This window comes from Etheostoma spectabile, chromosome 15 (genome assembly GCF_008692095.1).
Source record: "Etheostoma spectabile isolate EspeVRDwgs_2016 chromosome 15, UIUC_Espe_1.0, whole genome shotgun sequence".
In the NCBI taxonomy this organism is placed as follows: Eukaryota; Metazoa; Chordata; class Actinopteri; order Perciformes; family Percidae; genus Etheostoma; species Etheostoma spectabile.
Genome location: NC_045747.1, coordinates 17,126,074 through 17,144,086, shown reverse-complemented (window position 1 = coordinate 17,144,086; position 18,013 = coordinate 17,126,074). Strand labels below are relative to the sequence as shown.

The 18,013-nt window shown below is 40.6% G+C and overlaps 1 protein-coding gene across 11 annotated transcripts in view; it reads left to right on the top strand.

Moving 5' to 3' along the window:
- The window catches only part of mybpc2a (myosin binding protein Ca), a 68,353-nt gene that overhangs the window by 29,439 nt on the left and 20,901 nt on the right, over positions 1-18,013 (top strand). For 6 of the 11 annotated variants that reach the window (XM_032537629.1, XM_032537636.1, XM_032537631.1 and 3 more), the window contains 9 exons: positions 48-62; positions 697-780; positions 876-1,024; positions 6,487-6,604; positions 6,841-6,889; positions 11,308-11,364; positions 11,451-11,626; positions 11,889-12,021; positions 16,865-16,989. In XM_032537629.1, the coding sequence (XP_032393520.1) occupies positions 48-62; positions 697-780; positions 876-1,024; positions 6,487-6,604; positions 6,841-6,889; positions 11,308-11,364; positions 11,451-11,626; positions 11,889-12,021; positions 16,865-16,989 (906 nt within the window). The remainder of the gene's footprint in view (positions 1-47; positions 63-696; positions 781-875; positions 1,025-6,486; positions 6,605-6,840; positions 6,890-11,307; positions 11,365-11,450; positions 11,627-11,888; positions 12,022-16,864; positions 16,990-18,013) is intronic. The other 5 variants (XM_032537638.1, XM_032537637.1, XM_032537635.1 and 2 more) reach the window with 1 other exon arrangement.

Sequence of the window (18,013 nt, the reverse complement as noted above, 5' to 3'; positions counted from 1 at the left end):
TCCCCGCTCTCTCTTTCTCCCCCCCTCCCCCCCCCCATCTGATGCAGAGTTGCCTCCTGATGGTAAGAGAAATGATCGCATTAGCGTATCTGTAAAGCAAATCAACTGACAAGCAAACACCTCACAGGGGTTTCATCAATTTACCTCCAAAAGACACAAGTGAACGGATAAAAGAGCAGCTCGTTGTATATATTTTTCATCACCAAGATAAGAGTGTACAGCCTCTGCTTATGCTCAGTCACGGTGGCAGCAGATTGCAGAGTCAATCCTAATGTAATGTCTTCAGAGGTGATCTGAGGAGTTTCTTTATTCCCTGGGGGCCATTCTGTTCCAGGGGACTCCTTGTTAGCCTGCCATTTATCAGAGTGTCCCAAATGGTGTGTGCAGTGTAACAGCAAAGGCATTACATGCTGAATATTTTTGCCTCGTGGAAAGATTGTTGCTCCGTTTTAGTGCCAGAGAACTGTATAAAAGGAATAGCTTCTGAGCTCAGCGGGTGGAATTTATTGGTTTAAGACGTCTCATTAACAAATTGATGATAATTAAGAAGACTGCTGAATAGGTGGTTTGCTTGGTCGACTTGTCTCCTGTTGTCATCTATTTGTTGTGTCTTTATGCGATTCATTGCCCAGCCCCCATCATGATTTCCAGCTTTAATTTGTCTTCTGTGATTCATCTATTCACCACCCTTCACAGAAGATGTAGCAGGGGAGGATCTTCAGATGTCCGAGCTAAGCGGCATGTTCGTGCTGAAGCCGGAGAGTGCCACAGCAACAAAAGGTCTGGAGTTGCCCACTTAGTGCCAAATTCCCTCTGGAATACAGACAGCTAATCTATTTCAATTAATTACTGTGTCTAATTCTTGTTCGTGGCAGGCAAGGACATCACGTTTGTGGCTAAAGTTGACTCCTCGAACCTGCTGAGGAAGCCGAACATGAAATGGCTGAAGGGGAAGTGGCTGGACCTGGGCAGCAAAGCTGGAAAGCACCTGAAGTTCAAAGAGGTCTATGACAGGAACACCAAGGTGTGTGTGTGTGTTCATACTGTATGTGTTTATATAATCTTTGTACATTCATCGTTACAGAGATTAGTAGCCGTGCTAACACTGTGGCTCTAAGCAGAACAATAGATCGATAAGTAGATCATTTACTGTCCTTTACCAAGGAGATGTGTTGCCACCGTCTGTTCAAGGTCTCACAAACTTTGTTGGTTGGTTGACTACTTTAGTCCAGAATGAAATATCTCAACAGCTATGGCACGGATTGTCATGAAGTTTACTTCAAAGCTTACTGACTTTGGTAATTCTCTGACTTTTCATCTAGAGCCATCTTGAGGTCAACATTTTAACTTGCCAAATACTTTAGTTTATGAGCAAATACCTGCATACTGACAATATTATCATCAGCCTTAGCTGTAGTTTGGGTTTGCCACTACCTAGTCTCGCTTTGCCAGACTTTCCTTCAAAGCGCGCCGGAGGAGGGTCTGGCTCTCGGGGGATGGGAGGAAAACGTGCTCTGGTATATTGGCATTTCTTTGTACCAATCCGAATCGTCTTGGGGAAAAGCTGCGGTGCTGCTGCTAAATAGCTGCGGAAGGAACTCCTTTTGGTAGAACATGTGTACGTTTTGTGGTGTTCAAACAACAACGCTGTGATCATGTGTTGATAAGGAATCCGCTTGACACTGTTTCTTGATTGTAAATGTGTATTACATCAAAGATTTCAGCGTCGATTTACAAGCTCTGCAGAAGCTCGATGAATGACCCAACCCAAATGTACCCTCTGCTTCTCATTTCATCAAACATAGTTTATATAAGATATGTTAGGTAACTTGTTAGATAACATAGAACGTTGAAAGTTGTGAGTTGGCAGGTTAAAGTCTATAAAAGAGGCTCCAAAGCTACAGCCACCAATCACTGCACTCCACATAGAATACCTCCATAAAAATATCACTCCACTAAGATGTAAATCATTAACCCTTTGCATTGGTACATATGACAGTACTTAATTTGAACCCTTATGACAGAACCTGATTCAAAATTATAAGTCATTAGATATTACATATTTCCCCCCTTCGAGACCAATTAGGTCTCGAAAAACAAAAAGAAGATACCATACTTGGTCAAATTACAAAAAGCTAACAATTTTCACATGCTTCTTGCAGTATAACATTTAGCAATATAGCAACTTTATGGAGTGTGAGAGCAAAAAACCTGTCCGGCAGCCTTCTTTCCAAAATGCCCCTCAAAATATAGATAAAATAGATCTAGAAACTCTCACAGCCCCTCTGTCTAAGGCGGCCACACATAGTACTCCAGATCAATTAATAAAAGAAATCTTTATCAGTCTATTCATAGATATGGTTTAATTCAAAGCATGTGAAAACCTCAGGAAATAAAATGAAAACAATGTCTGAATTCAGACAGGTCGGCCCATTAAACCCTCCAACGGACCTTTCCCTTTTCCAATCCCTAAGCAGCAAAAGAAAAAAAAACTGAGGTCCCCATATATTTACCTCATAACAAAAATATCATTCTTCAAAGAATTAATACAAATCGAATATGATACTAATTCAGTATTATTCATGCAAATATGTGTACATACATCAGAGCAGACATGAGAATGTATTCCACTGCAGCTCCTCAACTTTAAGTGTAGTGTAATCTGGACATTTCCACACCGTCTTTGGTCAGAGAATCCATTCATATTGTCCATATTTAAGTATCTAAATCCCCCTCTGCACATTCTCCCATATGCTCTGGAAGAAAAGAAAACACCCTTCAGTAACTGTTGCAAAAATAACACATGAAAATTAAAGCACCAACATCAAAAAAAAAATATGTACAGAGTAATATCAAGAATAATATATATGAAAAACATTCCATTTCCCCCCTTTGAATAATAAGAAAACACGAACTATCACAACAATATTCAAAGAAATGTGAAAATTAGAAGACTCAGATATTCAAAATGGATATCTTTCCATCATTACTCAATCTGTAACGTAGACTTCTGAGTTGCGTTCACCATACCCTTTAATTTCAGAAAAGTTAGAGTTGGTGTCTGCGTCACATTTACAAAAGTTATCGCCGTCGTAACATTCATCTCTTTCGAGGTTACTGCTAAAATAATTGCTTTAGTTGATGTATTAACACTCTTAGCTGTTTCCAAGGGCAAAGTGACAAACGTCCTCTGTGTATTATTCACTCTTGGAGTGACCACTGTGGAATAGTGTTCCTAAACTCCTTTGGTGACTGTGGAAACTCATGAGCATCACCTTACGGGTCACATAACCTTGTATCCATTGATTTTGAAACGGAACAAATTTAAACGATGGGTCAAAAGAAGATGTATGTATGAATGTATTCCGCTTGATCTTTCCATGTAGCATTACGCAAAACAAGTGAACAGTCATCCATCCTTGACAGCACCTTGGTCTAGCCATAACTGTTTATCAATTGTAGAAGCAGCTTCCTGCATCAAAATCACATCATTAAGCGTAATTTTGTCTTCCAAGTCCACTCCATGTGAGTGACCAGAAGAACCTCGCCCAATTTGTCAGCTCCTGTGACGGCCTTTACAGCTTCTTCGTCAGCTTTGTTCCCTTTTGTAACTTTTGACACATCTGTTTTATGAGCTGCATACTTAGCTATCACTATCTCTTTAGGCTTCATCCAAAACTACTTTACTGACGTTTTTGTCGGGCTATTTACACTGACAGTTGTTCTAAGTTATTATTCTCAACACTCTCGGTCTGCTGTTTGTATCAACTTTTCATCAATCTAATTTGAATTTTATATGAGATCACGTCCCAATGAAGAATCTAGGCAGAACTGAATCATAAGAGTTAAATGTACTTTAACATTTCCTGACACACCAACTGAATTACCATAGTTGCCACTAATACTGCTAGAAGCTGTAACAGGAAATTCAATGCAAATGTTACAGAATTTATAATACCCTTGACTAACTGTAATTTTACCATACCAAATTATTTAATATTCGAGGCATGTCTTTACCCCTCATACATGTGTGTTTACATGGGCGTAACATTATTTTTAAAGTAAAAATAAGTCATAAGTAATGTGTATTTTCAGAATGTGAGTCTGTAGGTGCAAACCTCCCTTCACGTGCGTCAGGTGTACCAGATTAGGACGGTCTCTCGCTCCCCCCTCCTCCTTCTCAGTCCGTCTGCTGGCCGTTGGTCCACACCTCCAGATAGGATCGAGTGTCTTTGTCTTTGGTAAAACAGGCCTTGGGGCCACATGATTGACCCAGTCCACAGAATGCTCAGCAAGGCCCCGGCTAGGGCATATGGACATCACGGCCCACTCTCCGGTCCGGCACAGCATATCTCCAGATGTGGTCCAGCCCTGGTCCACTATCCATTTCTAGGTGTTGCAGTCTGAGGTGCTGTGATGGTAGTTGTTGTTGTTATCAGTCTTCTGGAACAGTTTGTCACTCGTCCTGCAGCTGGAGGGGGAGTGAGATGGACCGACTCTGACACAACGAGGCACTGTGCTGCACAAATCAAAACTCCCAAAAGCATTATCTGTTCTTTTATCAATACTCATTTACTGAATATCACTTATTATTATAAAACATAATTTCTTTCCTACTTGCTGGTTTAACGCTATAAAATCCATACAAATAGTCTAAAGCGAAACACTGGTTTTGGAAATTTTTCTCTTCAGGCCTCATGTTACCTTAAGGGTTTTGTTTTTTAACAAATCCAAACAAAATTTTTATAGTCCATAATGCTGTGGACACCTTATTTATTATTGCTACTATATCCCTCCTGTTGACAAAGCTCATGACTCAATAACGCAGCATACATATTCAAAATTGTTTAGTGGTTTCAGCCATTAACACTCTGTCTTGTTATACAGCAAACACCTGAGCAGCAAAAACAAGAAGCAACAAAAACAAAAAGTTCAACAAAAAGAAAAAATCACCCAAATAAAATAAAAATCACCCAAATAAAATGTTTTCAATATCAACTTGATAGTTTAAACAATTTGTCATATAGCAACTCAAAATGGAAACAAAGTCTATAGTGCAGCTTTACTGAAAAACTCACTGCAGTACAATGTTAAATGTACATTTAATGGAGAATGGAATCTCATATCAGCTTGAATTGGTTTCAGTATTGTCTCAACCAACAAACTTAGATGAATTTAAACAAAAAGAATGTTTATTTTATTTTTATCTTTGGGTTGCAACACAAATTACTGCTAATTGCTGTCTAATATAAGTTCTTTATGACCTTTAGTCCTAGAATCAGGACAACCACCCTGAGCACTGAGTGTTTCAGTCCATCCAATTTGTTTCCTGATACGGGAACATATCACATTCTACTGTGTAATTTATAATCAAAATCTTTACTAAGCTGGAGGTCTGCCGCAAAAGTTGTTTTAGTCGTGCAACAGAAAACTCAGATTGGGCAGATAGTCTAGCTGGCTGTCTGGATTCACCCTGCAGAGATCTGAGGATAGGTTGATTGTAGTCCTCAGAAATCCCCCAAATTCGAAAATGCCAACACAAAGGATGTCCAAGGCAACGGATATCCGGCCTAAATGAGTGAAATCCGGTGGACTTCCCAATCCCGGAAGTGTAGCGTAAGGAAATAGACTAGTCCCTACCCAATCCGTTTTAAACCTATCCTAACCAGTCTTGGTCAAAGCCTAAACTCAACCATCTTCGCAGCCACAGTGTTTACTGCTGATTAGCAACGCTAGCATGCTAACCGGCTAAATAAGATAATGAACCTGGTAAATATAACCTGCTAAACATAGCACATTAGCATTGTCACTGTGAGGACAGTATAGCATGCTGATGCTAACATTAAGCACCACTGTGCCTAGGTAAAGCCTCATAGAGCCGCTGTTGGCTGTTGAAAAGATGTGTTTTTATATTTGTGCATACAAAATCATTTTCTGAATAATCAGATTTTATAAACTGCTTCCTCCACCAACTTGCCCTTTTTTACCATCTTGTTGTATATGTCAGAGCTGCAGCTTCAGCATTGAAATCTCGACCTAAACCAAAAGTTTAGTTTGTGTGTGTGTGTGCGTTTGTGTAAGAGAAAAAGACAAAGAGAGAGAGCGAGAGAGAGAGAGAAAGAGAGACAGAAAGAACGTGTCTCTGCTTCTCAACTTTTAAATAAATCTGAGACTGCAGGACTAGATTTGCGTACTATCACTTATTTTAAATCACAACTTCCTCATTCAATGAATTTCCCACTTCTGGGACACAGATACATGTACATTAACAAACTAAAGGGAATGATGAGTGTGTAATCAAACAAACGGCACCGATCAACCAGCTAATAAAAAACAATATTGGCTCGATGGCTTTATCAGCAATCCGATATCGGTCAAACTGTGTTATGTGTACTCTGAGCTTGTGAGGATGTCTTGCATATCTGACATTCATTTAACTGCATATGTTTCTAGCAAATCATCCATCTCTTTCTCTCTCTCTCTCAGATCTACACATACGAGATGAGCATCATCAAAGTAGTGGATGGAGACGCAGGTGGCTACCGCTGCGAGGTCACCTCCAAAGACAAGTGCGACAGCTGCACATTCGAAGTCTCCGTGGAGGGTAGGTCTGGAGACAGACAATCTCATTATTGTCATCTTCCACTCTGCATATCCACCATTACTATATAACCGGCTTTGTCAGCCAATAACTCAGTGAGTGCGATACACATTAGGTCCTATCATTTAGTGGCCTAGCGAGGTCATCAGTCCATTATTCCTTTGCTGCTCAAAGCCCGCTGTGTAATGAATTAACCCAGCCGGGCTCTCACCAGTCTTTCTCTTACTGTCTGCTTTCAGCTGTGCAAGAGGAGCAGCAGGACAACATCTTGGAGTCTTTTAAGCGATCGTGAGTGTCAGTGTCGGCGAGGGTCTACTCAACATGTCACCCGTCACACTGTCTCCCATATGCTCTTCTGTAGATCGCTGCCTCTGGGCATCTGTCAGTCTCAAGGAGTGTCTCTGCCTGTGTGTCTGTCTTTCCCTCAGTTGTAGCCGACTTTGTACAAGTCTGGCTTCTCTCTCTTTCTGTCACGTCTCAATGCGTCTGCTGCCTTGGTGGTGCTTGCTTCACCTGGAGTCCCTCATGGTTTAGTATCTTATGTACTTCCTCACATGTCTCTGTGGCAGTCTCTAAAATACTTTTTATACATATATATATATATATATCTACATATACATGGATGTGAATTTCTTTCCCTTACTGTTTATTTCTGTCTCTGCATCTGCATGTGTGAAGAGTATCGGAGTGTATATTCTTTTACCGTGTAACAGAATATACAGGGTGGTTTATCATTTTTATTTCAGCTGTTCTCAGCCTGTATACTGTATGCGTCCTGTGTGATCGTAAATCAGCCGACACTTTCGCACTCCATGTTTCTAATCTGTGTTTAAAAATATAATTTCCCTCCCTCGTTAGAGCGTGAGCAGAAAGGCGCAGACAAGATGAGAAACACAGCAGGCTAAAAGACAGAATCATATTGTGGTTTAGACAGAATGTCAGTGTGCTTATTTGCAGAATGCTGATATGAAGGAGAGGGCAAGGGGAGAGGTTGGTGTGATGAATGGAAAGTGAAAAGTTGGTTAAAACTCAAAATAGGTTGCTGAGGAGATAATGAATGAAACACCTTGTTGTGTGGAGGTCATGCAGCTCAACCTCCAAAAGGTAAGCATGGAGAGGACTGTCTCCTTTAAGATCAACTGAGTGTTCCTCTTAACATAACAGGATATTCACTTCTGTTCACTGCTTATGTCTGTGGAGTTTTTTCTGTCTTATGTGTTTCATGTCTGAAATAGCCCAAACTTTCAATCAAGCATTTCAGGCTATTTCCTTCATGCTGTCGCTTGGCTGACTGGTTGGTCAGCTGAAAAAGCTACAAAGAGAAACTGTACGCTGGCACAGCAGTCTGGGAGAGTTTCTCACATTGTGTGAGGAACAGCTTTTCTTGCTATCATATTATGCTGTAGTATGTTTATTCTTGATGGGGCGAAGTATGTAAGCATGTCAGCAAAAATACAGTATTTGTACTGGATGTCATGGCAATGCTACACGCAGATACATGTAGCTAAAACACACAACAAATTGCAAATTAATCAAATTCAAAAGACACTAATAATAACGTGTAGTCTTCGTCACGTCAACCAAAGGTTTCTGAAGAGCAAAAAATGAAGCTTAAAGTGAAGGCTCCCGGTAGCTGCCGTTATCTGAGCAGCTAATCCAAAAATGGCCAAAAAGGTGAAGCGCGGATGGAGCTGAGGCCGGCTGAATGAAGCCTACAGTCTAGCTCGCCTCCTGTGATGGCAGCCACCTGAGTTATAAAAGAAATCCCCCTCCTCCCCTTATAGTTGTCATGAAGGAAAAAAACTAGCTATAGAGACCAAGCTGTGAAAGCGCTTATTTCTGCTGTAAAGTTGGACATTTTAATAAGGGGGTCTATGGGGAGTGACTCCTTTTTGGAGACAGACAAGGGGCCGTTCAAGAAAGTGCAGCTTTTGGCGCCTGATTTTTTTCATAGACAGTCAAAGAAATGGACTAACAGATCCCGTTTCTCTGGACGGAGACCAGTGAAGGATATTAGAAGCACTTTTCCGGTGATGGCTGAGCGTTACTGCATAGCCTCCGACTGAGCTTGAAGACGTAGTTGTGACGTGGGCAACGTGTCTGAAAGTTGTAAGTCTTCTGGTAGCTGTGCCAAGAGAAATCTCAATCGTTCCCAATCTTGCAAAGACGGAGAGCGTAGCTATATGTTAGGAGATAACATAGACACAGGCTAATTATTGCTAATTAAAATGCTAGTTAACGTTAGTAATTAAACCTAAACCGCTAATGTAAGTCCAAACTGTCTGTGAGCTTCTCCAGGTAATACGGTGATTTGTCGACTATGAGACAGCAAGTCGCTTGGTTATGACAAAATCAATAGCTTATTTTTACAAAAGTGTCTGCTACGGAGCCATAAGGTGAGATACAAGGTATTGGAGCCTTTTATACATTGTCGTGTTTCTTTAGAAATAAATAATGGACAAATAGAGTTTTTAAACGCTTTACTTGTAAAGTTATTCACTGTCAAAGTGACGTCAAAATGAATGGGAGTCAATGGATTTGGATTTTTTTTTTTAAGCAGGGAGGTTGCCACTTGGTTTGTTTCAGGGTGGGCCATGATTGGCTAAATACATGGCTGCAACACAACACAAGAAAAAAATAATGTGGACATATGTTCCAGCCACAAGTATGAAAGTCAAAGTGGTTCATCAGGATAGAGGTGGGCACCAAGTATGTATTTATTGATTTTAGAATAGGAGTAAATACAAGTTTAACACTTAGTGGGGGGTATGGACAGAAAACAGGCCTGCATTATATAATGTGATGGACTGCTTTGGTGGGTAAGACATTAAAAATGATCAAGGAAGTCTAATTTTAGTAGTTTTGGGACAGACACTGCACAATGGTTTATAAAACCCAAGAGACAGGATCTTGCAACCCCAAAAAATGATCACTGGTGGCAAAGATTTTATATTTGGTCGCAACTCTATGGTCACAAAATTACAGCATTCACGTTACAATGTAATGTCACAGGAATGTGCGCTTCCATGTGCGTGATGTTGCAATGTGCCAAACGTTGGGACCGGATTGACTTTTTTTCGGGACGACCCTGCATTGACCCTTGCTCTTCCGCTGTTCTGGACTTAATAAATAAATAAGGTGGCTTTAGTCTGAAACAGTCAAAGCATTTCAGCCTCATAATGATATTTTCTCACTTTGGCCAATTACTCTGTTACGTACACTTTAAGGTTCAATAACATAAAAATTCTTCTGAAACACGGTATGTTTGTCCATCACTCCACATTAGCATCAGTTTGTGTGTGTCACTGAAAAAACACTGTTTGCATTTCAGTCTTTGATGAAGTATTTTGCATTGTGAGAAAAGAACATTTTGTGTTTTGCTCTCAATGCACATTAGAGAGACCTCATCCCTCTGAGTCCCATTTTCATGTGAACTCTAGTCCAACTGACTTCACCACAACAGATTTGGAAAATCAGTTTTTCCACATCGGTGAACTTTAGATGTTGAAAAGATGCGTCAAAACTTAGTGTAAGAGCTTCCTGGAGCCCCCTTCTTCCATCATTTGATGGTGCTATCTCTCAAAAATGCTCAAGTAGGTTGAAATGTACCAATTGTTGGAATTGCAGTACACTGCTAACATTGTTTTCATGCTCACCCGATCATTTGGGGATCACGTGCCGCCATGCGAATGAGGGCATTATCACCCTGGGAGAATACACTTTGCTTAAAGCATGGCAAGGACAACTTGGATGGATGTTATCCTTGGATGAACCGTTCATCCATAGGATGAACACGATTGCTCGGAATGGCTTTGAATTTATTGGCATTTACCTTTGTCTCTGAGGGGTTCAATGAGCCTCAACAATGCCAGGAAAACTGTTCCGAGTGGAAAACAACAAGCACTCGAGCCTGTAGACATTTATTGGCGCGTGCCGCACACAGTTTTGTCACCTTGTTGAGCACAAGAAGGTGACTGATGACTCGAGACCACGTGATTGCTTCTCATCAATTTGAAATGTGCATGTGAAGGGAGTAATAAAGAGTTTATGCAGTGGAACACCACCGTAGTTTCCCCCTCTGTGAAGTCCTCAACATACAATTCTGCATGAAAATGCCTTGAGTGTGTCCGTCCATTCACTGATGTCTCAGACTTCCGTGTACGTCCACTCACTGATGTCTCAGACCATGATTTACAGTTTGCAATGTTTGTGTTTGACCAGTATGTATTTTGCTTATTGCTAATTACTGTCATGTCTGCTGCTTACATGTACGTGTCTGTTGTGATTTCTGTCTGTCACTTGAATTTAGGGCATGATGGTTGCTTGTAGTCCTCATCAAACGTGCTGCTCTATGTTGTCATTCATCCTGTTATTGCATCTATCTGAACACAGGATGAAAAAAGGGTAAGCTTTAACTACAGCCACTAATTCATTAGAACTCTGCTGTTGTATTTGCTTGTGTTGTCTGTATTGGGTTTATAACTGTCTTTTTATTTCTGTGTGTATTTGTAGGTCTGTGTAATGTGAATTAAAGAGGGGGATGTATCATTATACACGTATATCTCCTAATGCTCTTTTGTCACTAACCAATTCTTTTGTGTTGTAAATAGCTCAGGTTTTTAAACATACTGTACCAAGATAACCCCCCCCCCACACACACACACACACACATCGAATCACCCGAATCTCTTTTCTTTTAATTTCAGTGGAGATGCAGGAGAGGATGCTGGGGATCTAGACTTCAGTGCCCTGCTGAAGAAAAGGTAACGGCAACTGCAAAGGACAACAGTCACAGGCATACATCGTAACTTACATTTGGGTCTCTTAAATTTGGTTCTCTTCCAAACAGGGAGAAGAAACACAAGGAGGTTGTCGTAGAAGAAGTAGATGTGTGGGAAATCTTGAAGGCGGCTAAGCCGTGTGACTATGAGAAGATTGCATTTGAGTATGGCATCACAGACCTGAGGGGCATGCTGAAGAGGCTGAAGAATATGAGGAAGAAGGTGGAGCCCAAGAAGGGTGATGGTGAGGAGCGGGGGAGAAGTCTTACGAGGCAAAAGAAGTCTAGTGGGTATAGGGGTGAGGCGGCTGGCAGGAAACAAGAGCTCGTAAATGCAAGAGGCCGTAAATACCAGCGACGTTTAAAGGCATCTGGGTGGGGTTATATTGCGGGACAACAGGTGGAATGTTGTTAACATAAACTTGCTGCTGGTTGGAACTTATGGATTGCCTGGCTGTTAAAGCAGTGGTTGAACTACTGCATACTAACTGGAGACTTTCTTGTCAGCTTTCCTGAGGAAGCTGGATGCAGCCTACTCAGTGGAGAAGGGCAAGAAGATTCAGCTGTCAGTGGAACTAGCTGACCCCAACGCTCCAATCAAGTGGCTGAAAAATGGACAGGAAATCAAACCATCAGCCAAGTGAGCCAATTACCATTTTAGGTGGTGCACGGAACAGTACGTGTGTCTGTGTGATTGTGGCATTGCACCAAACCCTGATCATGTTAAAGAATATACTACAGCCGTACACTTCAATTTGAGGTCTGATTACAAAGTGAGGAACTTTGTGGTAAAAGGTTGTGAAGTAATATTGTAATATTTTTTGAGGGCCCTTGAGTGCTAGCTATACTTTAAACTATGAACTTAAAGTCATGGGCATGTGTCTATGACGTTCCCTGTAGGGTGTCACGTTCATTGCTGATGTTTTGATGGAAGTTTACCACTAACTGCCATCTTGGTAGTGGCTTTAGCCTGAAAAAAAACAAAAACGTAATAATAGACTCCTCCTTAACTGAGGCTGAAGGGCTGAGACACCGAACGTGTAAAAAATGGACGTTTGGACAGTGGCTGTCCACGTCTGATGCAACAAAAAAGGCCCCCTTTGGCATGGGTGTAGAATGTACTGGGTAGCAAACAAACACAGGACTTTCACCCGGGAGAGTGGGGTTTGTGTCCCGCGTGTGTCCTTAACCGTCCCGTTAGTGCAGCGTGTCAGGGAAGCTGCTTTCTTCTTTGACCGGCCTGTTATTCCCGTGTGTCACGGAGCCGTTAGACCACCCACAAGCTTTTCCTTAACCAAAAAGTGTCAAAAAGGACGCCAATAGTCCCGACCAAGCGCGTGTTCAATAACAACGACAAAGGCACCTGACCAAGCGTCCGTTTTTTTTATATTTCACATTACACGATCACACGTATAAAGCAAATTAAAAAGAGAAAGGAAAACATTCCAAAATAAAATGAATAACAGCGACAAATTCAAGTTGTTATGACTAATGCTTTAGCAAAAAATTGCCAATTTACACATCCAGACCACCTGAAGCTACATTAGCAATTGTTAGGAGTTGTGTTTCTGGTCACCATGTCCAATACTTACTCTTCTTTTAGATCTGTTTTGGCAAGACAGGAAATATCTGGCTTTTGTTACCATGCTTCATTGTGTTAACCAGGTAGTAGTTCACTTTGTTTTGTGTGCCACTTGGTGCTGGGTAACAAGATTGTTAGAGCTTTTTATTTTTTTCGGTGCCATAACCAGCTGCCTGCCACTGCTGGAAATGAGGTTTATGAAAGTGGGAAGATTAGAACAAAACAGTAAAGTTGTGGAACAATACATAACTACAACCCTTGAACTAGAAGACACTAAGAACGCTTGTGAAAACGGGATTGCAACCTGCAGAGCTGGTTGATAATTATCTGAGGGCTCCTAGCTACAAGCGACCGTTTTGCTATTTCTTCCATTGTTAACACAGAATATGATCACAATAACACACTTCAGAGGTAGTAACATTAGTTAAGTCTTGTGAAAAAAATAGTGTATCATTCCTACATCATCAGTCAATGCAGGTGCTTCATGTAAAACTGTATTTCATGTTCACTGGAGTGACGGGTGGGTGATGTTACCTAGCAGCTGTCCAAAGTGACTAGCATTAAGAGTAACTTTTAAGTAGTTGGACTAACTAACATAATTAGTGGCTTTTTAATTAGCTAGACTTGATGATTATTATTACACCTGGCATTGCATACGGACTGAAAGCCTACTGAGAACGCTGCTCTACATAGAGAAATAAAAAGAAATCTGACTTTCTGACTAACAGACAGTGAAATAAATGTTAGTTTTGAGCCTCTTTAGCCTGCTGAGCTCTCCTCCGTGTCTCTCGCTCCCCTCTTTGCTCTTTCCCCTCCTTCAAAGGCTTCTTTTGGTGTTTTATTGAAGAGGGTACAGCTGTTGCGAGTGGTGTTTTTTCAATGGCTTCACCATCTGCCATTATGAGTAGCTTAATGCTGTTTATTGAAAGTAAGGCAGTCCTATCCTGTTTTTTGATGAAGACAGTTACTATGGGAAAGGGGACTTTTTCCAGGCTCTGCACTGTGACCATCGAGAGCTAAACCACTTGAAAGTTTTGGGTTACAGAGTTAGGGATTAAGGCTTTTATAGTCAATCTAGGTCTTCTTTGTTTCATTTCAAACGAACCACTGCTGTGGTTAAGATATACAGCTACAACTAAACCAAAACCGCACACATTTAGTGTGATTTAATAGGAATTTGGTACAGAGAATTATGTTGTATATCATTTATCTAAAATGAAAAGATTGTTATGTGCCAAGTTAAGCTCTGCTATTTTCCTACTCGATGTTCGGATTAGGATTGAAAGATGAAAACAAAAGCTGTTATAGGAGTGCAATGCTAAATTGGTGGGGTACTGAATGAATTAAGTCTTTATTTCTGAATGATTTGAAGAAAAAAAAATTTATACCTATAAAATGTATAAAAGAATAAAAAAAAAGAAAATGTTTAACAAGAAACTCAGAAAACGATTTTTCAACATAACACTTGACCCGCTCGAAAAGGGATAGGTAGAAGCCCTCGGCTTAACAGGTCCTACCCCACTGTATTATGGAGCACTGCAGTGTTCAAAATCTATGTTGTTGGTCATTATTGAGATATCCCACACTGTGACAAAAAAGCCCTCTAGCTCTAGCTATACATACATTTCTCATAAAAAACAACATTATGTAAACAAACTGCCATTTAAAGGATTACAATTCTGAAAATGAATAAATATTAAGCAGTTATTATCAGGACTGACGTTAAAAAAATGTTAACTGAGTGGAAGTGGCATGTAATATATAATCAGGGCTTGACATTAACTTTGTGGCTGGTGGTTTTCCAAAAAGCTACTAGCCCCTCAGCATCTTCACTAGCTGCGATTTTGAGCAAAATTACATTTTAGTTGAATAAAGTTCACTATGGTTTGCTACAATTAACTTGAAGAACCCGATTTACAGCCCTTTTAAAATTAAATAAGCACTGTAAATACCTAAATCAAGACTACATCAAATATAACACCGCAGTCATCAAATATTCAGCTCTGCTAATGTGTGTAAAGATCCTTTTTGAATGAAAACATGCAACCGAATAAGACACATACATAAAAGAGTAGCTTCTTATGCATAGGCTAGGTGGTGCAGGGGGTGTAGGAGATTAGTTGAAAGTGATTTGGATCACTCGCGTGTCACTTAGCAGGCAGCACGGGCCCTCGGTGATGGGAAGCAGAGCGCACAGACCAAACGTCTTGCTAAACTGTCCAGCCGCTCCCTTTCTGCACTTCTTCTACAAACCTATACCTTATACAGTCTATCACATGTACAGACGCAACTGTTGACGCGGGCTAATTTAAGGAATCTCAGCAGCATGCTGGTCTGACGTGCCGTACGGGCCACTGTTCTCCGGCCTTGGGCTGCTGATGCACACAGGGTCACAGTTGTGTTCCTGTGTAGGGCGGCGGCACAGTGGCACAGTACGCCAGCCACCAGTGTTACAATATAAAGGCATGCCACCCGCCAAAGTGGCTAGGGAGAGAGACCGTGTTACCCGCCACGGCCAAAATCTACCCGCATTTGGCAGGTTGGGCAGGTGATAATGTCAAGCCCTGTTAAGGCTGGGGGATTAGGGAGAAAATCAGATATCGTGAAATTCTTGACCCAATGTTGATATCGATATTGCGGCGATATTCTAGGGTTGACTATTGGTGCTATAACAAAATATCTTCACACTTAGATTTTAGATAAATACTCATCGGTAATGTGGACATAATGTCTAAGTGGGGAAAAGGCAAACAATTAAAAACACCTAGAGCAGTCTGGCAAATTCAAAAAAGCACATGACTTTACTGTAATGCAGCCTTTAAAACCAGGAAAAGACAACACTTATGTCATATGACGATATTACAATATCTAGACTCTTAGACGATATCTAGTGTCATATCACAATAGCAATATAATATCTACATATTACCCAGCCCTAAGCCCTGTATATATCATTTTATGACGCAGGTATTTTTGTCCTCTATGGACATTGGATCTTCTTTTTGAAAGTGATGCTCAAGGATTAATATATAGCTGGGCTATATAACGAAATTATATCGCTATCATGATATAAGATTAGATATTGTCCTAGATTCTGGATATCGTTTTATTGTAATATGGCATACGTGTTGTCTTTTCCTGGTTTTAATGGCTGCATCACTGTCATTTTTTGAATTTTCCAGACTGTTAGTGTTCTTTTATTTACCTTTACCTGCTTAGTCATTACATCTACAATACTGATGATTATTTATCAATCATCTCATTGTGTCAATATTTTGTGAAAGCACCAATGGTCAACACTATAATATCGTCGCGGTATCAAAATCGTGGTAATTGGTAAAAAATATTGTGATATTTGATTTTCTCCACATTGCCCAGCCCTAGATTATTACACTATTTTATATCATAAACACTTAGTTTTACTGCCTCACATGCCTCATCTGTTGCTATTCAAATTAAACGTACTGTGAACGGCAGTCGCCCCCTTGAGTTGTCCGATGATTTGAGCACGTAACCATGGGAATATTTCCCATCGCTACCTTCCATTGCGTGTGATGATCAGACCGTGGCATTACTAGTCCTTTGATGTCTGTCCCCATATTTGTACAACAACTCTGGTGTGTGTGTGTGTGTGTGTGTGTGTGTGTGTGTGTGTGTGTGTGTGTGTGGGAGCATAGATGTGCTCTGAAGGTCTGTAGAAGAATGTGTAGACTCTTTGTCTCAACCTATAACTGTGAGTCACTCTGGTTCTCTTCAGGCCTCTCTGCATCTGATTGAGGCCGGGTTTGCTGAAAGCAGTCATTCATTATTCTCTCTCTCACTCTCTTTCTATGTCTCGGTCCCCTTGTTTGTTCTTTATCGCCTTTGCATGATCTTCCCCCCATCATCCCTGTGCGTCCAGGTATGTGTTTGAGAGCGTGGGTAACAAGCGTACACTCACTATCAACAAGTGCAACCTGTCTGATGACGCGGCGTACGAGTGCGTGGTCGAGGAGGAGAAGTGCTTCACGGAGGTTTTTGTCAAAGGTACATGAGTCACTGTCTTTGGAGGAATCCTTTCAGCAGCAGAGCTTTTTCTGCTTGGTTTAGCAAATGCTGTCATTTGAGCGTTGAGAGGCCTGACGGCTCTGTACCCTTCTCGTGTCTGTGTATTGTCGTCTGTAATCTGTTTGTTTCCATGCTTTTACAGCTTATAGCTCTCTGTTGTCTGCTCACTCATTTTTTATGAAAGGCTGATGTTTTGTTTAGTGTCATGTGTCAATGTGTTAATGTGTCATATTTATCAGAGATTGACAGATATGTGTGTTTTTAAAGGTCACTTTCATACTGTTCGATTAAAATATTAATCATATGTGGTAACATTTAGTATATCCTAATTTTATATTTTATAACCTCCCAATATAATAAAGTACAAGTATTACTTGTTTCTTGTACTGTTAATAATAATAATAATAATAATCAAAAGTACTACTATCGCTTCTCTTGTTTTAATAGACAAACATTATCTAATGTATTATTATATATTATATTATAGATACAGTTTTTTCAGTCTAACTCTGGTGCTTCAATATGACCTCTTCGAAAGGCATAGAAATAGCACAGCACTTTAAAGTTTAACTTTTAAAGGAACACGCCACCGTTTGTTGAAATGCAGCTTATCACGGTCTCCCCTAGCTGTAGATAGGTGGGCCAACGCATCTTTTGGCTCAGTTCATGCATTGTTTGAGACTGGTGCCACACCGACAGCGTCACCGCTAATTAGCTTAGCGCAGTAAATGGAATCCTATGTTGTCGGTTAGCATGTTGTGAGTAAAAGTGAGCCGACAAAAAAACTACAAAAACCTAATTACTTCTTGTGACCTGCATATTCACAACGAGTACAAATAGCTATGCAGATTAGATGATTTCCTATTTAGATATTGACTTGGGACTATATTGGGTGGAAGCACAGCCTTAGCACTGCTACATGGCGTCGAGATAGCACCGTGCCACCGGGCTACTAACGCTATTAGGACTATGTTTGCTCCTCGGATCTCTGCAGGGTAAATCC